This window comes from Garra rufa, chromosome 15, assembly GCF_049309525.1.
Source record: "Garra rufa chromosome 15, GarRuf1.0, whole genome shotgun sequence".
In the NCBI taxonomy this organism is placed as follows: domain Eukaryota; kingdom Metazoa; phylum Chordata; class Actinopteri; order Cypriniformes; family Cyprinidae; genus Garra; species Garra rufa.
In genome coordinates this window covers 42,360,388-42,377,111 of record NC_133375.1, presented here as the reverse complement: position 1 = coordinate 42,377,111, position 16,724 = coordinate 42,360,388, and the positions used below count along the sequence as shown (strand labels likewise).

The 16,724-nt window shown below is 36.0% G+C and overlaps 1 protein-coding gene across 1 annotated transcript; it reads right to left on the bottom strand.

Moving 5' to 3' along the window:
* Window positions 1–3,601: 3,601 nt before the first annotated feature.
* On the bottom strand, window positions 3,602–6,820 carry LOC141287770 (thyrotropin-releasing hormone receptor). Its single transcript, XM_073819898.1, has 2 exons — window positions 6,035–6,820; window positions 3,602–3,958 (listed from the first exon to the last, which is right to left on the bottom strand). Exons 1-2 carry the CDS (start codon window positions 6,818–6,820, stop codon window positions 3,602–3,604), a joined length of 1,143 nt encoding a protein of 380 aa, XP_073675999.1.
* Window positions 6,821–16,724: the final 9,904 nt, after the last annotated feature.

Sequence of the window (16,724 nt, the reverse complement as noted above, 5' to 3'; positions counted from 1 at the left end):
AGAAGTTTTTCTGTGCTTACCAGGCTTAAGTCTAAGTGTTGAAACCTTTAAAACATTTAGTGCATGTAAGAAGTGAAGGTGAATTCTGGGTAAATAAGAATGTGATTTATGAATAACCATCCCTGACATCAAGAGCATGACAGAATCCAAGTATAAAGTAAAATAGGTACAAATCAAGTGAACAAAAGTAAATAAAAATAGCACAGATGAAGATGGTGAGTCAAAGTGGAAATAAGAGATACTGACTGAGATTCTGTTCAGAGAAATGTGACCCATAGATGTGTTTGATCAGACACTGTGGATGGAGAGACACATGTGTGCTTTTATTCCCACTGGAAATGATGAAACTGCTATTTTTACCTGGTGACTGTCAGGAATGAAAACCTACAATGAAGCAGAATGACAGATGAAAACAGGTAGAGGACGCAAGCGGATATGAAGCAGCAGGCTAAATTTATTTTCTCAACTTTTTTTTTTGATGAAAATGACAGAGTCACATTAGATACAACAAAAGAGAGCAAATTCAATAAACAGCCATATCTACAGACCAGAATATCATAGACTAATTTTAGTATCACTGAGATAGCATTATGTTTTTTTATTAATAATTTGAATTAGTTTCTGTTTTTATAAATTCAACTATTATTTTCTCTTGTGGACTATATGTAAACATATTTAATGTGAAACATCTTATTCAAACTATTATTCAGAACTAAACAAACAAAAACATGCATTTTGTATAATCTTCTTATTATAATTAACATTTCACAGATTCTGTACGGGGGATGTAAACTTTTGACCTTAACTGTATAATTATTATTTTAGATTATGAATGTGAATTTGGTTCCTCCTGATAGGTTTCCTTTAATATTTTATTTCTACTAATACTTTATTTACCATAGAGGTATGTGAACACACAAAGTGCTAAATAATTTAATTATTTCTTACATTTGTCAGCACAAAACAGTCAATTCTTACAGTGTTTCTATGGATCTACTCACTACAACCACACTGACATATGATAATTCACCATATGTTATAACTGTATTAAACGCTACCGTAACATCATTGCAACACCACCAATCTTTATACAGAAATATATACACTGTAAAAAATATTTTTCAAATTTATAAAACAAACAAAACAAAGGTAACTGAAGTTTTTCCAAATAAATTAATAAATATAGCTTCAAGCAGCGATTACCAGGATTCAAATGCTTTGAGGCATTTAAGCACAAATAAAAAAAGACATTATGTAGTAAGCGTTTTTTGCAAATAAAGTTAATTTACCATAGAAATATTTAGTTTTTTACAATTTATGACTGTTGTAGTGTCTGATCTCCTTAAAACTTTGCATGCTTGTTTAGAATCACCAGTCGCATGTGCTTACCAGGTTTCATGAGGTTTTGAGTTTTCTTTTAGGCTTTATGGAATTTTGGGTAAATTCAGAAAGGCTCCCTTTTTAATGGAGCCTGTTATAGCTTCCCCAATTTTTTTTTTTTTTTTTTGATAATTATTAAATTGGAGAGCCCAGAGAATTTTACTGCAGTGTTTTTCCAGATTAAGCGAAAAAACCTAGGACTAGTCCGCAAAAGTAGATTTTTTACTTTTTGATTGATATTTGATTGACAGCAGTGGTTCTAGAGGAAATTTTTTTGCAGAATGAGCAAATGTCCTTATAGACACAAAAAAGGCTTTTCTTAGATTTTTTTTGTCTTGTTTTCAGCAAAAATATCAAAAAACTCTTAAATCAAGAAGGATTTTCTTGATGAGCGAAAATTGTCATGTTTTCAGAAAAAAAGTCAAAAGTCAGAATTAAACAAGAACAAGCTAAATAATCTGCCAATGGGGTAAGAAAAAATCTTATTTCAAACAGTAAACAAGAGTATTTGTCTTACCCCATTGGCAGATTATTTTGCTTAAAACACATTTAATTTAGAAATTTTACTCGTCTAGAAAATCCTTCTTGATTTAAGAATTTTTTTAAATATTTTGTCTAGAAACAAGACAAAAAAAAAAATCTACGTAAGAAAAGCATATTTTGCAGTGCATGTGTGCCACTTCGGACCAAGACTGTGCACAGTGATTTCCACGTTGATAGGACAAAAGTTTGAGGTTATAGCCATTTTTAATGTTTATTTTTTCCCCCTCTTATAGCGTCACCAAGTGGCCAAGCTCCGTGACTTTTGTCCTGCAACCTCAGATTGAGTTCTTACATACTGTAAGTTTCCTGAGTTTGGCAAAGATACTGCATTCCGTTTAGCAGTTATAGGCCCTGCCACTTTCAAAAGTTCTGGCGTCCCTTTGCGATGGTGAGCCGAAACTTTTTTTTTATAATTATTTACATTTGCTCTTCAGAGAATCACTTTTCACTGATTTGGTTCTGATCAGGCAAAAAACCTAGGACTAGTTTGGTTTTTTCAAAAAATCCAAAATACCCAAGAATTTCATGATCGAATCTGAGGCTTGTGTTTTGTCCGGCATGAACCAAGGATTCCACTAAGACACTTGAGCCTGCGGCTGAAGGTTTAGGAGCAAATTCGTACTTTTGATCGCTGAGCCTTGTCGATGTTGACGGCGGTGTGAGTACTACCATCCCTCCAAGTTTCAGGTCTCTACGACTCATGGTTTGATCTGCACGATCAGTTTTACATGGAGATAACTGATGCGTGACCATTCTAACAATTACATAACATAATACATTTCAGCGCTACACGCTTGAACCCCATAAATAAATAAATATACCTGTATGTGTATCTCAGTCTTTCTACTTCAAATTTGATCATTTATTTCAATGTGGTAAGTTTGCAATTATTTGTGAAATTTCCTAGCAATTTCCCAGTGAAAATTGTTTTATAGTAAACAGTGCAGTTCGCTTTTAGCCTAATTATTAATGAAACGTAAAAATAAATGATGCAGTTCATTATTTAAAGACTCCTGACATTAAAGGAATAGGTCATTTAAGATGTAGATGAGTTATTTCTTCATCAGATTTGAAGAAATGTGTCATTTCATCACTTGCTCAACAACGGATCCTCTGCAGTGAATGGGTGCCGTAAGAATAAGAGTCCAAACAGCTGATAAAACATCAGAATAATCCACAAATAACCCACACCACTCCAGTCCATCAGTTAACATCTAGAGAAGCCAAAAGCTGAAACAAATCCATCATTATGGCTTTTTAAAGTCCATGATCCATTATAACACTTCCTGAAAAAGTGAATCTCCTGTTGTCCTTCATCAAAATCCACCAATGTATTTGTTAGAGCTGTTTTGGCTTGTAAACAGTGTTTGATCTGTGCAGATTTCTCTTCTGATTCAGACCAGACCACTTTCACTGGAGGAAGTGTTATTATGGATTATTAACAAAAACAGTTTTGTCTTCTCAAGATGTTAACTGATGGACTGGAGTGGTGTGGATTATTGTGATGTTTTTATCAGCTGTTTGGCCTCTCATTCTGACGGCACCCATTCACTGCAGAGAATCCATTGGTGAGCAAGTGATATAATGCTACATTTCTTCAAACCTGATGAAGAAACTCATCTAGATCTTAGATGGCCAAAAGTGAGCACATTTTCAGCAAATATTTATTTTTGGCAGATCAATCAGGGCTAATCGTGTCAGTTTTCATACTGCCGTGTTTCTTCATACTGTTTTCACTTGAGAAGTCTTTTATGACACTGTAGTAAACACTTACATTGCTTTTGCCTGCTCTGCCCTGATCTGACCTACATTTACAGACGCAGAGCCTCTTAAAAGCAGCACGAAACTTCTGCGACATGGCGTTGTAGATGATGGGGTTGACGGCGCTGTTGGTGTAAACGCACATGCGGCAGAAGAGCAGGAACCAGGTGTCGAGATACGGCGGATCCATGAACGAATTCACAACCACTAGAGTCCGATACGGCATCCAGAGGAGAGCGAACAGAACCACCACCACCGCCAGCATCTTTGTGACCTGCAAAACAAGTCAAGCCACCTTTATATAATGCATTATACAGTAAAGATTGTTTCAATACAGAGAAAAGTTGTTACTTAGAGAAAAATGGAAATGTGAGCCAGTGCATTTGTTTTGTGTGTTTACATCCATAGGCAAAGCAATTGCACATGATTGCATAATATTTGTTTTGATACTCAAAACATGCATATTGCAACATGATGCTAGAAAGTTATTTGTGGTTGTTTGGTTTCTAGAAATGGCTCAGATCCTCCTTTAATGTGAATGTTTGCCTTATTTATTATCTGCCAGGCAAAAACGCCAGCCTACATGTCACGGTTTTGGAAACACTCCTGTTTATGTATTATATTGTTGAATATAAATTATATATGATGATACAGAACATCATCTTATAAAATAAACCTCATCATAAATAAATTCAGGATCTGTTTCCTACTTACAATTAAAGGTCTTAGCACTGGGATCCTATTATTTGTACTATTTGGTTATACATTTGTATGAAAATAAATAATTGAAAAAAATATATATTTTTTTATTACATACATACCAATGTGTTTATAAAGTCATTAAGTCAATTTTGACTTGTAAAGTCATAATTTTGATTTAACCCATCTCATAATTTTGACTTTTATCTTGTAATTATGACTTAAGTAGTTCTCATAATTTAGACTTTTAGGTCATCATTTCTTGTCAAAATTTAGACTTTTTTGTCTTGTGATTACGATTTAAAGTCATAATTTTCGCTTTGTTTCATAATTGACTTTTAAAGTCAATTTTGACTTTTCTCAAGTAATTATGACTTAAGTCATAATTTTGACTTTATAAGTCAGTTTTGATTTTTTTATCTCGTAATTATGACTTAATAATGTTGACTTTCTATCATAATTTAGACTTAAGTGATAATTTTGACTTTATCTTTTAATTATGACATTTGAACTAAAAAAAATTAAACTTTGGAAATAAAAGATAATAAAAACAATATAGACATAAAATAAAAATGACAAATACACAACAAATTACTAAAACTTCAACAAAAATTAAAGTAAAAATAGAAAATAGAAAAATGAAAAATAAAAAAAAAATATTAACAAAAATTACATACAAATAAAGCGGATTTAACTTAAGCACAAAAATAAATAGCAAAAAGTGTTTTAACAGTATCTCACCAAGCCTGCATTTATTTGATCCAAAGTACAACAAAAAGTTACATTTTGAAATATTGTTATTGTTTAAAATAACTTTTCTTTTGAATATATTTTAAAATGTAATTTTTCAGTTGTTAAATGTTCAGTGTCACATGATCCTTTACAAATTATTCTAATATGCTGATTTGCTACTCAATAAACATTTTATTATTATTATTATTATTATTATTATTATCAATTATTATCAATATTTAAAATACGTTGATGAATAGAAATATCCAAAGATCAGCATTAATCTGAAATAAAAAGCTTTTGTAACAGCATACACTATACCATTCAAAAGCTTGGAGTCAGTATAATTATTTTGTATTTTTATTTTTTTAGTGGGGAAAGAAATTATAGAAATTAGTACTTTTATTCAGCAAAGATGGTTTAAATTGAGCAAAAGTGATGATAAAGAAATTTTTAATGTTAAAAAAAATTCTATTTCATCAAAGAAACCTGAAACAATTCTACTCAGCTGTTTAAAACATAATAACAACGAAAAATGCTTTTGAGCAGCAAATGGGAATATTAGAATGATTTCTGAAGTATCATGTGACTGGAGTAATGATGCTAAAAATTCAGTTTTGAAATCAAAGGAATAAATTACATTTTAAAATATATTCAAATAGAAACCAGTTATTTAAAATAGTAAAAATATTTCAGAATTTTACTGTTTTTGCTGTACTAGGCTTGGTGAGCAGAAGAGACTTTAAAAAACATTAAAAAAATCTTACTTTTCAAAAACTTTTGACTGGTAGTGTATTTTTTGTGCTTAATTAAAATGATCCTTATATTTTCTACAAATTAAATATACACAAATGAAAATAAATACTTTTTTCTTTGTTTGTTCATAGTTATATGAATATGCATGATTGACAGAGCACACCTGTTTTCTGGATGCTGCTGCGCTGTTTGCTCTACAGGACACTTTCACAGAGTTTTGCCGTCGGCCCTGATGGACGGAGAGTCTCTGCTCGGACAGATTCGTCGGCAGCGGGTCTCGAAACAAGATCCTGGCGATCAGACCATACAGAACCAAAGCCACGACGAGAGGAACCACATAAAACAGCGTGAAGTCCAGGAAGTAGATGGGCATATAGAGGTTCCTGGACACCCGATAGCCACAGCGGACCACGACCCCATTAGCATAAACCGTCTCATTAGTGTCCACGAGGAAGAACCACATGATGCAGTAGAGAGACGTGAAGATCCAGACACAGGCGATGATCTTCTTTGCTCTGGATACAGTGCAGATGAACTGGGCTTTGATGGAGTGGCAGATGGCGATGTAGCGTTCGACGGTGAAGGCCATGATGGAGCAGGACGAGACGTTGATGCCCAGGTACTGCAGGTACGTGATGCACACACAGCCGGCGTAGCCATAGATCCACGAAGCCACCACCTCGGAGATGTTCGGTAAGCCTGCAGCCAAAAGCACGGTCAGATCGGCCACAGCTAAACTCACTAAATAGCAGTTGGTGGCGGTCATCATGTGTTTGCTACGGATCACCACCAGGACCACCATGATGTTCCCAGCGATTCCCACACCGCAGATGAGCAGCGACAGAGATATGGTGACCACCTGGATCTCCAGCGAGTTCTCCGGCATTGTGCTCAGAGTCTGACCCTCGCTGGAGTTTCTGTCGAGGTGTGTTGAGGTGCTGTTATCCATCGTGGTGTTTCTCAAGATGTTCCCATTTTAGGCATCTCAACAAAAATCCTGGAGAAGGTTTGAGGAAAATGGAGAAAAATGCACACCATCATCATTCAGGATTTCTTGATGCAGTGAAAAAAAAGTGTCATTAGATTAATAAAAAAAAAAAACTTTAGCGTTTATCTTTTAACTTTTATCTTAAAGTCAAAATTTTGCCTTTTATTATGACTTAAAGGGGTCATCGGATGCCATTTTCCACAAGTTGATATGATTCTTTAGGGTCATAATAAAAAGTCTAGAACATACTTTGGTTAAAATTTCTCAATATTAGCGTAAAAAAAAAAAATCCTTGTCAAAATTAGCCCTTTTTAGAGCGAACTATTCTGTTGCATGTTCCTTTAAATGCTAATGAGCTCTGCTCACCCCGCCCCTCTCTGCCGTGGGATGACGAGCCACAATGTTTACTTTAGCCAAATTTAGCCGTGTTTAGCTGCGAAACTTGCTAACTAACACATTATTAAGAAAGGCCATTTGCCAAGATGCATACTCACTTCTGCTATGGGTGATGACTGCTATGTTCATTATTACATCCAAAAACAGTCTTCCCCTGCACCTGAGTCACACAGTGGTGATCGGAGTCGGACTGTTTCAGCTCGGTGAGGGCGGGTCTAAGGTAAGGTGCTCATGTCAATCAACTATTGTGGGGGTGGCCTCTGTCTGTGTGTCTTCACACCAACAAGAAGCTGAGAATGTGCTGATTTTAAAAAGTGGATATTACTTTTAAAGATTAAAAAAAATACCACTGGGTGTATTTTTATCATTGTAGGGTGGTTGTGTTCAAAAACTGCCAACACACATTAATGTTCAAACAACATGAAAAAGTGAGCTTTGCATCCGATGACTCCTTTAAGTAATTTTCATTTAATTTTTTTTTTTTACTTTACCGTAAAAGTAAATTTATTACGTTAAAATACATAGTAAGTTAAAATTAATATATAAAATGTAACAAGGCATATGCACTTTTTTCAGTGCGAGTTTTTAGATTTCTTGAGAGCTTTAATTAATATTTTGAATTTTGAAGATTTTGATCTGCTTTTATTTTAATTTTAATTTTAGTTTAGTTTATTTTCATTATTTATTTACTTATTTTTAAATATGTCTATATATTGTTTATGAATTCTTATTTCAGTTTTAGTACAGGGTAAACTAAATGAAAACAATAAATGTTGCCTGGGCAACTAGTAGAAAGAAAATAATACAACTAAATAGCAGAAATTAAATAATGAAAAAATAATTTAATATTTTATTTATTTCAGTTAAATTGTGACAAATATGCTTTTAATTGTTTTAGTTTTAGTTTTAGTTAATAACCCAGATACACCAGTAGTATTTTATACACAATAACTGAAAGGTGTAGGCTGTAAGCATATTTATCTACCTTTTTCATAATAAGCATAACTTACACTAATAAATTTAACTGATACAAAATAGTAATTTATACAATAAAATATATAAAGTAATACTGATGTTTCATCTATTTCATATACAAATTATTGATTTTTAAATAGTACTGTGCTCTTAAATGTGATCAGAAACATGAAGTGTTACTCACTGTGAAGCTGGATGATCTTCCAGATGAAGGATCTTCAGTTTTAAATCACTAACGTGAAGCGATTTCTTCTCTGGAGAGCTGCAGCATCTACTGAGAGAATCAGCATCAGTCCTCTTCTTCCTTCCTCTCCTCCTCCTTTGCTCATTGCCAGTGAATCTCTCCTCTATCTCTCTCTCATGAGTCTTTTCTAAAGCTTTGTAGTTTATTAAAACCACATACATTTTTTTTGGAATGATGGCCATCATGAACAAGCTGCTTCACTACTTCACTACCAATGAATCTATCTTCTTTTTCTCTTTCTTGTTGATTTTTGCCTTGCTTTGTGTTCAGTTTAATAGTTTAATAAAAAAGTCATTTTTAGGGACACCTTGGGTTGTAGGTCATGAACTCACTGATGAAACGCCTTCAGTTTCAGTCCTGATTATTAACTTATTCCACAATGGAAAGTGTCCAATGGCAGGAAGGTTACCGAGATAAAGCAGGTGTCTTCAGCTCTCAACATGACCAAAACCTGTAAAATAAAAACAGCTTTCATTAGGACATAGATGTGAGTGTCACAAGGAGGGTCAGAGACGTGCGGATCCATTCGCAGCATTTATTGAAACAAAACAAACACAAAGGGGCAGGCAGAAATCGTGGTCAAAACAGGCAGAAAGGTCGGGGCTGGCAGCGAGAATCAAAACACGGGAAGGAGTCCAGGAATCAAAAACACAGGAAATCAAACACGGGAATAAACGCTCGGAAATACAGACCATACGGAACAATAAGACTTCGCAGAGTGGCTGTGTGTGTGTGAAGTAGAGACCTGCGCGGGACGGATTTTTCAGTCCCGCTCCCGCCCGCTCCCGCAAGATTGTGTCCCGCGCCCGCCCGCTCCCGCAGAAATATACGTTATCTCGTCCCGCTCCCGCCCGCGACATTCATGATTTGTCCCGCTCCCGCCCGCAAAAGCCCGCATAAAATAAATCTATATTGATTTTTTCTGTACATCGATTGAATTTACATGAAACAGTTCTGTTACATCTTGTAAGTTCCACTAGACCCCAGCATAAACGCTCTGGATAAAATATGTGTTATTTAGACTAAGCATCAACATTCACAAACCACTGTTATTCTTAACAAAAAAGCAAACGAGCTATGCGTGCATCTACGGCAGAATGCAAACAAACAAGGCTCCTTTAAAGCTGACATCTCAGTATATACGCGATCTCATAAAGCTCTTATAACACCATGGATATTATGCACAATTAATCTTTCATACATGTCTACACTTTGAGTGTTGTAATTTGTAAGCACCCAATATTCAGCACTGTTCAATACTTTTGAGCAGTGAGTGGATTTTAACTTAAACACCACTGATTGGCGATGCGCTCCAGAAATCAGCAGATGGCAACATTGCTCACACTTCAAACAAGTTTTAAACCGAAACAGCCTATTCTTGCGCTTACTGATCATATTTATGTTGTTCTTGCTGCTTTTGTGCAATAGATGAATAACAATTTTTTGTTTTTAGATATTTTATGTTTAGATATTTCTATTTTGCGGGAGTCCCGCGAATCATTTTATTTTCCCGCGTCCCGCACAGACACGAGCTCTACCCGCCCGCACCCGCACTCGCCCATCAAGTTTTGTCCCGCGCCGCACTCTGTTGCGTTGGGTCCCGCGGGTCCCGCGGTACTCCCGCGGGATTGCAGGTCTCTAGTGTGAAGCTTAAATGCAGTCAGTGTGATGAGGTGCAGCTGTGAGAGGTAATCAGTCAAGTGAGAGCAGGTGAATGCAGTGATTAGTGCAGTGGCTTTTGGGGAATGAAGTCCATGAAGTGTGGTGCAAGAGTTCATGATGACAGGGTTGACCAGATACGTGACAGAGAGAGCCTTTATCTCATGTGATAGACATCATTTCAAACAGATACAGTGCTTACAAATTCATTAGGCCACCTGTCATAATGAATTACAAATATTTTAGAAATCTGTCCAAAGCTTGTTTAAAACTTATCACTTTTTGTCATTTATTAGTCAAATAAGAAACTGAAACAGCTTTAACAGTCTTTATGGATTTGCATATATATTCCCAAATTTGAGTCAGCACATGCAACTTCTCTCAGAAGTCAGAAATAAACATTCAACCCTTAAAACAAATTTTTCTATCAAGGAATGCAAGTTAAGGCATCTAAATAAAAGTAAAAAAAAATGGTCACACTTTACATTACAGTGGTGTGAAAAAATGTTGGCCCACTTCCTGATTTTTTGGTGTGTTTGTCACACTTTAATGTTTCAGATGATCAAACAAATGTAAATATTAATCAAAGATAACACAAGTAAACACAATATTCAAGTCTTTGAATAAAGTTTTTTATTATGAAGGGAAAACTAAAATTCTGTTTTGGATCATTGTCCATCATCTTCAGCTTGAGGTCACAAACAGATGGCTGGACATTGTCCTTCAGGATTTTTTCAGCAAGTCTTCCAGGTCCAGAAGCAGCAAAACAGCCCCAGACCATCACACTACCACCACTATATTTTACTGTTGGTATGATGTTCTTTTTCTGAAATGCTGTGTTACTTTCACGCCAGATGTAATGGGACACACATCTTCTAAAAAGTTCAACTCTTGTCTCGTCAGTCCACAGAGTATTTTCCCAAAAGTATTGGGGATCGTCAAGATGTTTTCTGGCAAAACTGAGACGAGCCTTTATGTTCTTTTTGCTCAGCAGCAGCTTTCGTCTTGGAACTCTGCCATGCAGGCCATTTTTGCCCAGTCTCTTTCTTATGGTGGAGTCATGAACACTGACCTTAACTGAGGCAAGAGAGGCCTGCAGTTACTTAGATGTTGTTCTGGGGTCTTTTGTGACCTCTTGGATGAGTCGTCGCTGCACTCTTGGGGGTAATTTTGGTCAGCCAGTCACTCCTGGGAAGGTTCACCACTGTTCCATGTTTTGGCCATTTGTGGATAATGGCTCTCACTGTGGTTCGCTGGAGTCCCAAAGCTTTAGAAATGGCGTTATAACCTTTTTCAGACTGATAGATCTCAATTATTTTCTTTCTCATTTGTTCCTAAATTTCTTTGGATCTCAACATGATGTGTAGCTTTTGAGGATCTTTTGGTCTACTTCACTTTGTCAGGCCGGTCCTATTTAAGTGATTTCTTGATTGCGAACAGGTGCCATGTGGGTTTGCATTTATTTTTTTTCCTTCATAAAAAAACCCCTTCATTTAAAAACTGCATGTTATGTTTACTCGTGTTATCTTTGATTAATATTTCATCAAATCTGAAACCTTGAAGTGTGACAAACATGCAAAAAATTAAATAATCATTAAGGGGGCCAACACTTTTTTACACCACTGTTAGGTGGCCTTAACTATTATGAACTTACATAAAAAAAATAAGTACAGTGTGCTCAATGTGGTCATATTGCATTTCAAAACACTTCTATTAAGGTGGGATATGGATAAGGTTAGGGACAGGTTTGGTGGTATGGGTAGGTTTAAGGGTGGGTTAGGGTGTAAGGGATGGGTCAACAGTGGTAATTACAGAAATTAATTACAAATGTAATTACATATGGTTTTTAAATATATATATATATATATAAGTACAATGGAAAAACATGTATGTACACAATAAGTACATTGTACTCAATGATTAATTTAAATGTAAGTACATAGTACTTAAGGCCACCCAATGTAAAGTGGGACCAAATAAATAAATAATGAAGTACTTTACTTTTTTTTCTGCCTTTCTTGTAAAACAGTTAATTCAAAAACTGAAATTGAAATGAACAGCACGTTAAAGGTAGTACATCACATCCAGCCACTAGAGGTCGCCATCTCACTTCTAGTACTTAAAAAACTGATGTAGCGAAACATGGTGAAGCTACCCAGTGAACCTATGGAATAGTTTTAAGAACAAAGTTTAAGCTTTTGACACAGAACTAACACAAATGGTGAAATTAAATCTGTGAGTATTGTGCCGATTTGGCTGAAATGACTGGGAACACTTTACTGGATGAATAAACCTTGGCTACTAACCATTGAACAGGACCGTGAAAATGATTATTGACATTAGTGGGTGTAGCACCTTTTAATTTCTGTCAGGGATGAAAACGAGGCTGTGAGAGCCTGAAATGCATTGCGTTCAATGGATTGTACTGCTGTTTACTAATGCGCTCATTGTTTGCTGGAACGTTACAAAAACTCTCAGTAAACAAAGCTTACATTAAACAGTTTGAAAGCTGAAAATTACATGATCTAGGATATTTATACAATGGATGTTATTATAAAGACTGTAAATAGATTTCTCACAGACTTAAAGCATCTACCCCTGATCCAGGTCTATGGTGCTTTCAATGATGGCAGAATTGAAGGAGGTATAAATAAAAAGAAAAGGTTGATGGTCTAAATGAGAAAAACAGAATGTGCTCATACATTTATTAATTTTTTTTTATGGAGTGTGTGTTTACTGATGGACTAAACACAGGTTAGCGTGACTGGGCTGACGTGTGTTTGTACGGGGATCTTAGGGGAATTCACAAACAGACCTGTAGAACAGGTTTATCAATGGGACACACCTACAGTATACTGAATAAGTCACAGTGTGCTTTGAAGTACTGAAGTGTTTTGTAACAATCTTTCTTGGCAGATTATATTGTTTTTAGAAGATTACATTTTGTTGTTGATGATTGTTTTTTTTTTGGCACAAATGCAATGCCATCATTTTTGAAAACAGCCTTCCATAATCAACAGAACAAGACGATACAAAAGTGAAACAGAACAACAATGTAAAGAACACACATATCAACATAAATCATTTTATCTTATGTATGCAATGACTGTAGACAGACAAATCGTCACCTTGGAATTATAAAGGTTCTAGCTGATGTTTTTGTCAAAATGTAGTTATTCACATATTCTTATTCTTATTTCTTAACCTTGTTTACATCATGTGATGTTTCTTTTGTATGCTGTGTACATGTTGGAACTTTTTTTTAGAAAACAAAAAGGGTTCTACCTATACAAGTTTTTTGAACCCAATACCTTTGAAGCTCAATATCTCAACACTGCTCTGAATGCAGATAGAACCTTAGCGAAAGCCAAAGCGACAAAATGTATAGTAGTCAACTGCTTTTTGGCACAAATAGAACAGCCAGAGTTTAGTTACCATTTCAGGTGATCTCCTTCCTGCTTAATGCACTTTGTGTCGCTCCTGGTCGTTGGCATCACAGAAGCTTCTGGAAAGTTCCAGTCAATAATGTGCCACGTCACTGAAGACTGAACAAGACAAACTCACCTCATTCACACATGCTGAGAAACACATTATGTGCACATTAAAGTTAATGAAATATTGTTGATTATTACTTCCCCGTAATAACGAGAGGTGTATCTGGGTTTGGTAAATGGTGTCTGTTGTATTTCATGTAAGAAAGTTGTAATTGCTTTGGATAAAAGCATCTTCTTATTCTACTTACCTTAATATGATTTGTTTTCCAAAAATCTACATAAATTTATTCCTTTTACAACTCTTTCCATAAATATTCAGACTTAAAGGGGTCTTATTATGCCTTTTCACTTTTTGAATTTTAGTCAGTGTGTGGTGTGAAAGTTTGGGCAGAAAAAAAACATCTACAAAGTTACAAATCTCAAAGTCCACTCCAAAGGGAGGTATTTCGTTTAAAAAAAAAAAAAAAAACTTTTCAAGAACTACAATGAACAACTCCTTTGGACTACAGCGTTTGTTTTCCGGATGCTTTGATGCCACAACATGTTCCATTAGAATGTCATTCAAATAAATCCCGTCTACAGGAATTAGAATCGTTGGTGGGTGGGGAGGGACGAGGTGGGGGATTCGCCTAACTTGGACAGCCGCTTCTGGGATGCTTCAGCGAGCCGCAGGGAAGTTAGAATAAACGTGAGCATTGACTTAAGTGCCTGCAAACTGCTCCGATCGCTGTGTGCCACAGCGTTGACGTGTGTGATATAGAGGATCGAAACACATGCGGAGCTGTGGCTGATGTAAACACAAGCTTTATCTAGAGTGACAATCATCGGTTGCTGCATCAGAGCCGTGCCGTAGACATGTGCAGTGTGTTGTAAGAGATTTATTCATCATACAGTGTATATAGCTTCACTAGCCTTATGCTGGAGCTGGGTTCAGGCTTGTTAATCATTAAATAAATTAGCACAATAATGGTAATATCATGTATTGGCAATCTCGCAGGCTGACCAACACAATTATACTTTTTAGTCACCCTCCACGCTTCCTAGGTGTATATGACTTCCTTCTTTCAGATGAATGCAATCGCAGTTATATTAAACTGCTAACCAATGACAACATATATGTTTTTTGTTTTTCGGAAGGCGAACCTTCATCAAATCCGGAACTAATTGAGACATTTGTGCCAGGCTGGGGAGAAAGCTATAATAATGTAAATCATGTGAAAAATAATGTGTTTTTCGAACCACCAAGCATGAGAACATGTTGTAGTGCACCCCTATAACACTGGATTAATCACAGAAGTTATCATGAAAATCATTGTAAGTGAAATGCAATCTTGATGTGTCTGTGTGGTTAGGGCAGAGAGGTGCTGGGTGTATGAGTCATCTGGGCAGCATAGCTCTGCGCATCTGTCAAGTATATCTCTATATGTCTATGCAGTTGGGGGAGAGTATCTTGATCTGCCTGTGTCATTGAGGTAAGGTAGCAGTCTACCGGACTGCTGAACCAAGTTGAACACACTTGTACTAATTTGGCACACAACTAAAATGTGTTGTATCTAACTAAGAACACTTCAACCAAATATACCTGAACCAATATGGTGTACAGATAAAATGAGTATGCCCTGTTGTCAATAGAAGATGTGTGCACTGCCATAGCTTTGGAGAAGATGGAGCTGGGCAGAGTTGTGGTGGTTGACTTGGGTGTAGTGCTAAGTAATGGCTTATTTACTTCAGTGAGTTCTAGTGAAGCACAAGACCCATCTTAATTTGTGTAAATGCTTTGTACTATATGTAAATGCCTGTTATGTGAAAAGGCTTATTCAGGGCAGTACTAAATTAAAAAAAATACACAAAAACATAATAATAATAACAATAATAATAAAATGGTTAAAAGAACAACAACATGCAATTTAACATCTCCTTTACCTTTTCTCTCATTATATTCATCATACACTGCAGACAGCATCACTGATTATAACTTTTTTTTGGAGTACTTACACTCACACTAGACTGAAGTCAATGATAATGTTCTTTGATAATGTAAATATTATTTGTTCATTTGTTCATTGCGTGAATAACTGTGGACATGCAGTGTTATAATTAGAAACTTTAAATATCTTTTTTTAAAACTGTTATTAGGTTAAATACAAATTCAGTCTTATTAAAATATTTTATGGCATAACATGATACTTGCCTAAACTTACATTGGACTACAGTGGTTTGAGCATGTTTAACTGGAAATTAGAATGCAAATAAAGAGCTGCTGTGCTTATGTCATTGTCTGTGGCCATCCTAAGAAGCAAGAAAGCTTCGAAAAATAGCTCATGAAAAGGACGAGGATGTGAATGCTTTGGAAGGGGGGAAGGCATTGATTAGGCTGGAATAGGGATGTGTTTGTACTGGGATGTTAGGGAAATTCCTAAACAAATCTGTAACAGGTTTATTATAATAGGACACCTGTATTGGGTCATGTGTCATACTGTGCTTGCAGGCACTGAACTGTAGACAGTATAAAGGAGAGTAAATTGGGGGCTGAAAAGGATGATGGGATACATGATGATAATCTGAGATGCTTTGTGCACTGATTTTACTGGATTTCAGTGTTTCCAGTACTTTATAATGGCCAAGATACTGGTGAGTCAAACTTGTGCTGGTAGAAATCTTCATCACAGAAGCTTCTTATAAGTTCCAGTGTGCCTAGTGTTCTGTACTAGCCTAGAATCTAGACGCGCCCCTAGCGGCAGCAAATTACATTTGCTTCCAAGGTCAGTCTAGTTACTCTCAATTCACTTAAAATTCCGAAAAATCCAAGATGTACCGGGCCAATCACGAGTCGGTGGGCGGGCTTAACATGATGACACCTGAGTCCTGACCTGCGACCATAAGTTCCGTCAGACATGAATTCCTGGTTCTGTGAATTACGCGTGGAAAACTGAACAGTATTTATATAATTTTTTACTTTGGATACACAGCCACGTCCATCTGTCCTGAGCAGGAGCTCGTTACATGTGAACGCGCTGTGGTGTAGAATACGCAAACACCGGAAGCGATCTGTGGCGTGTATACGACACTCATTGTTCACACAGTGCACAGAGATTGT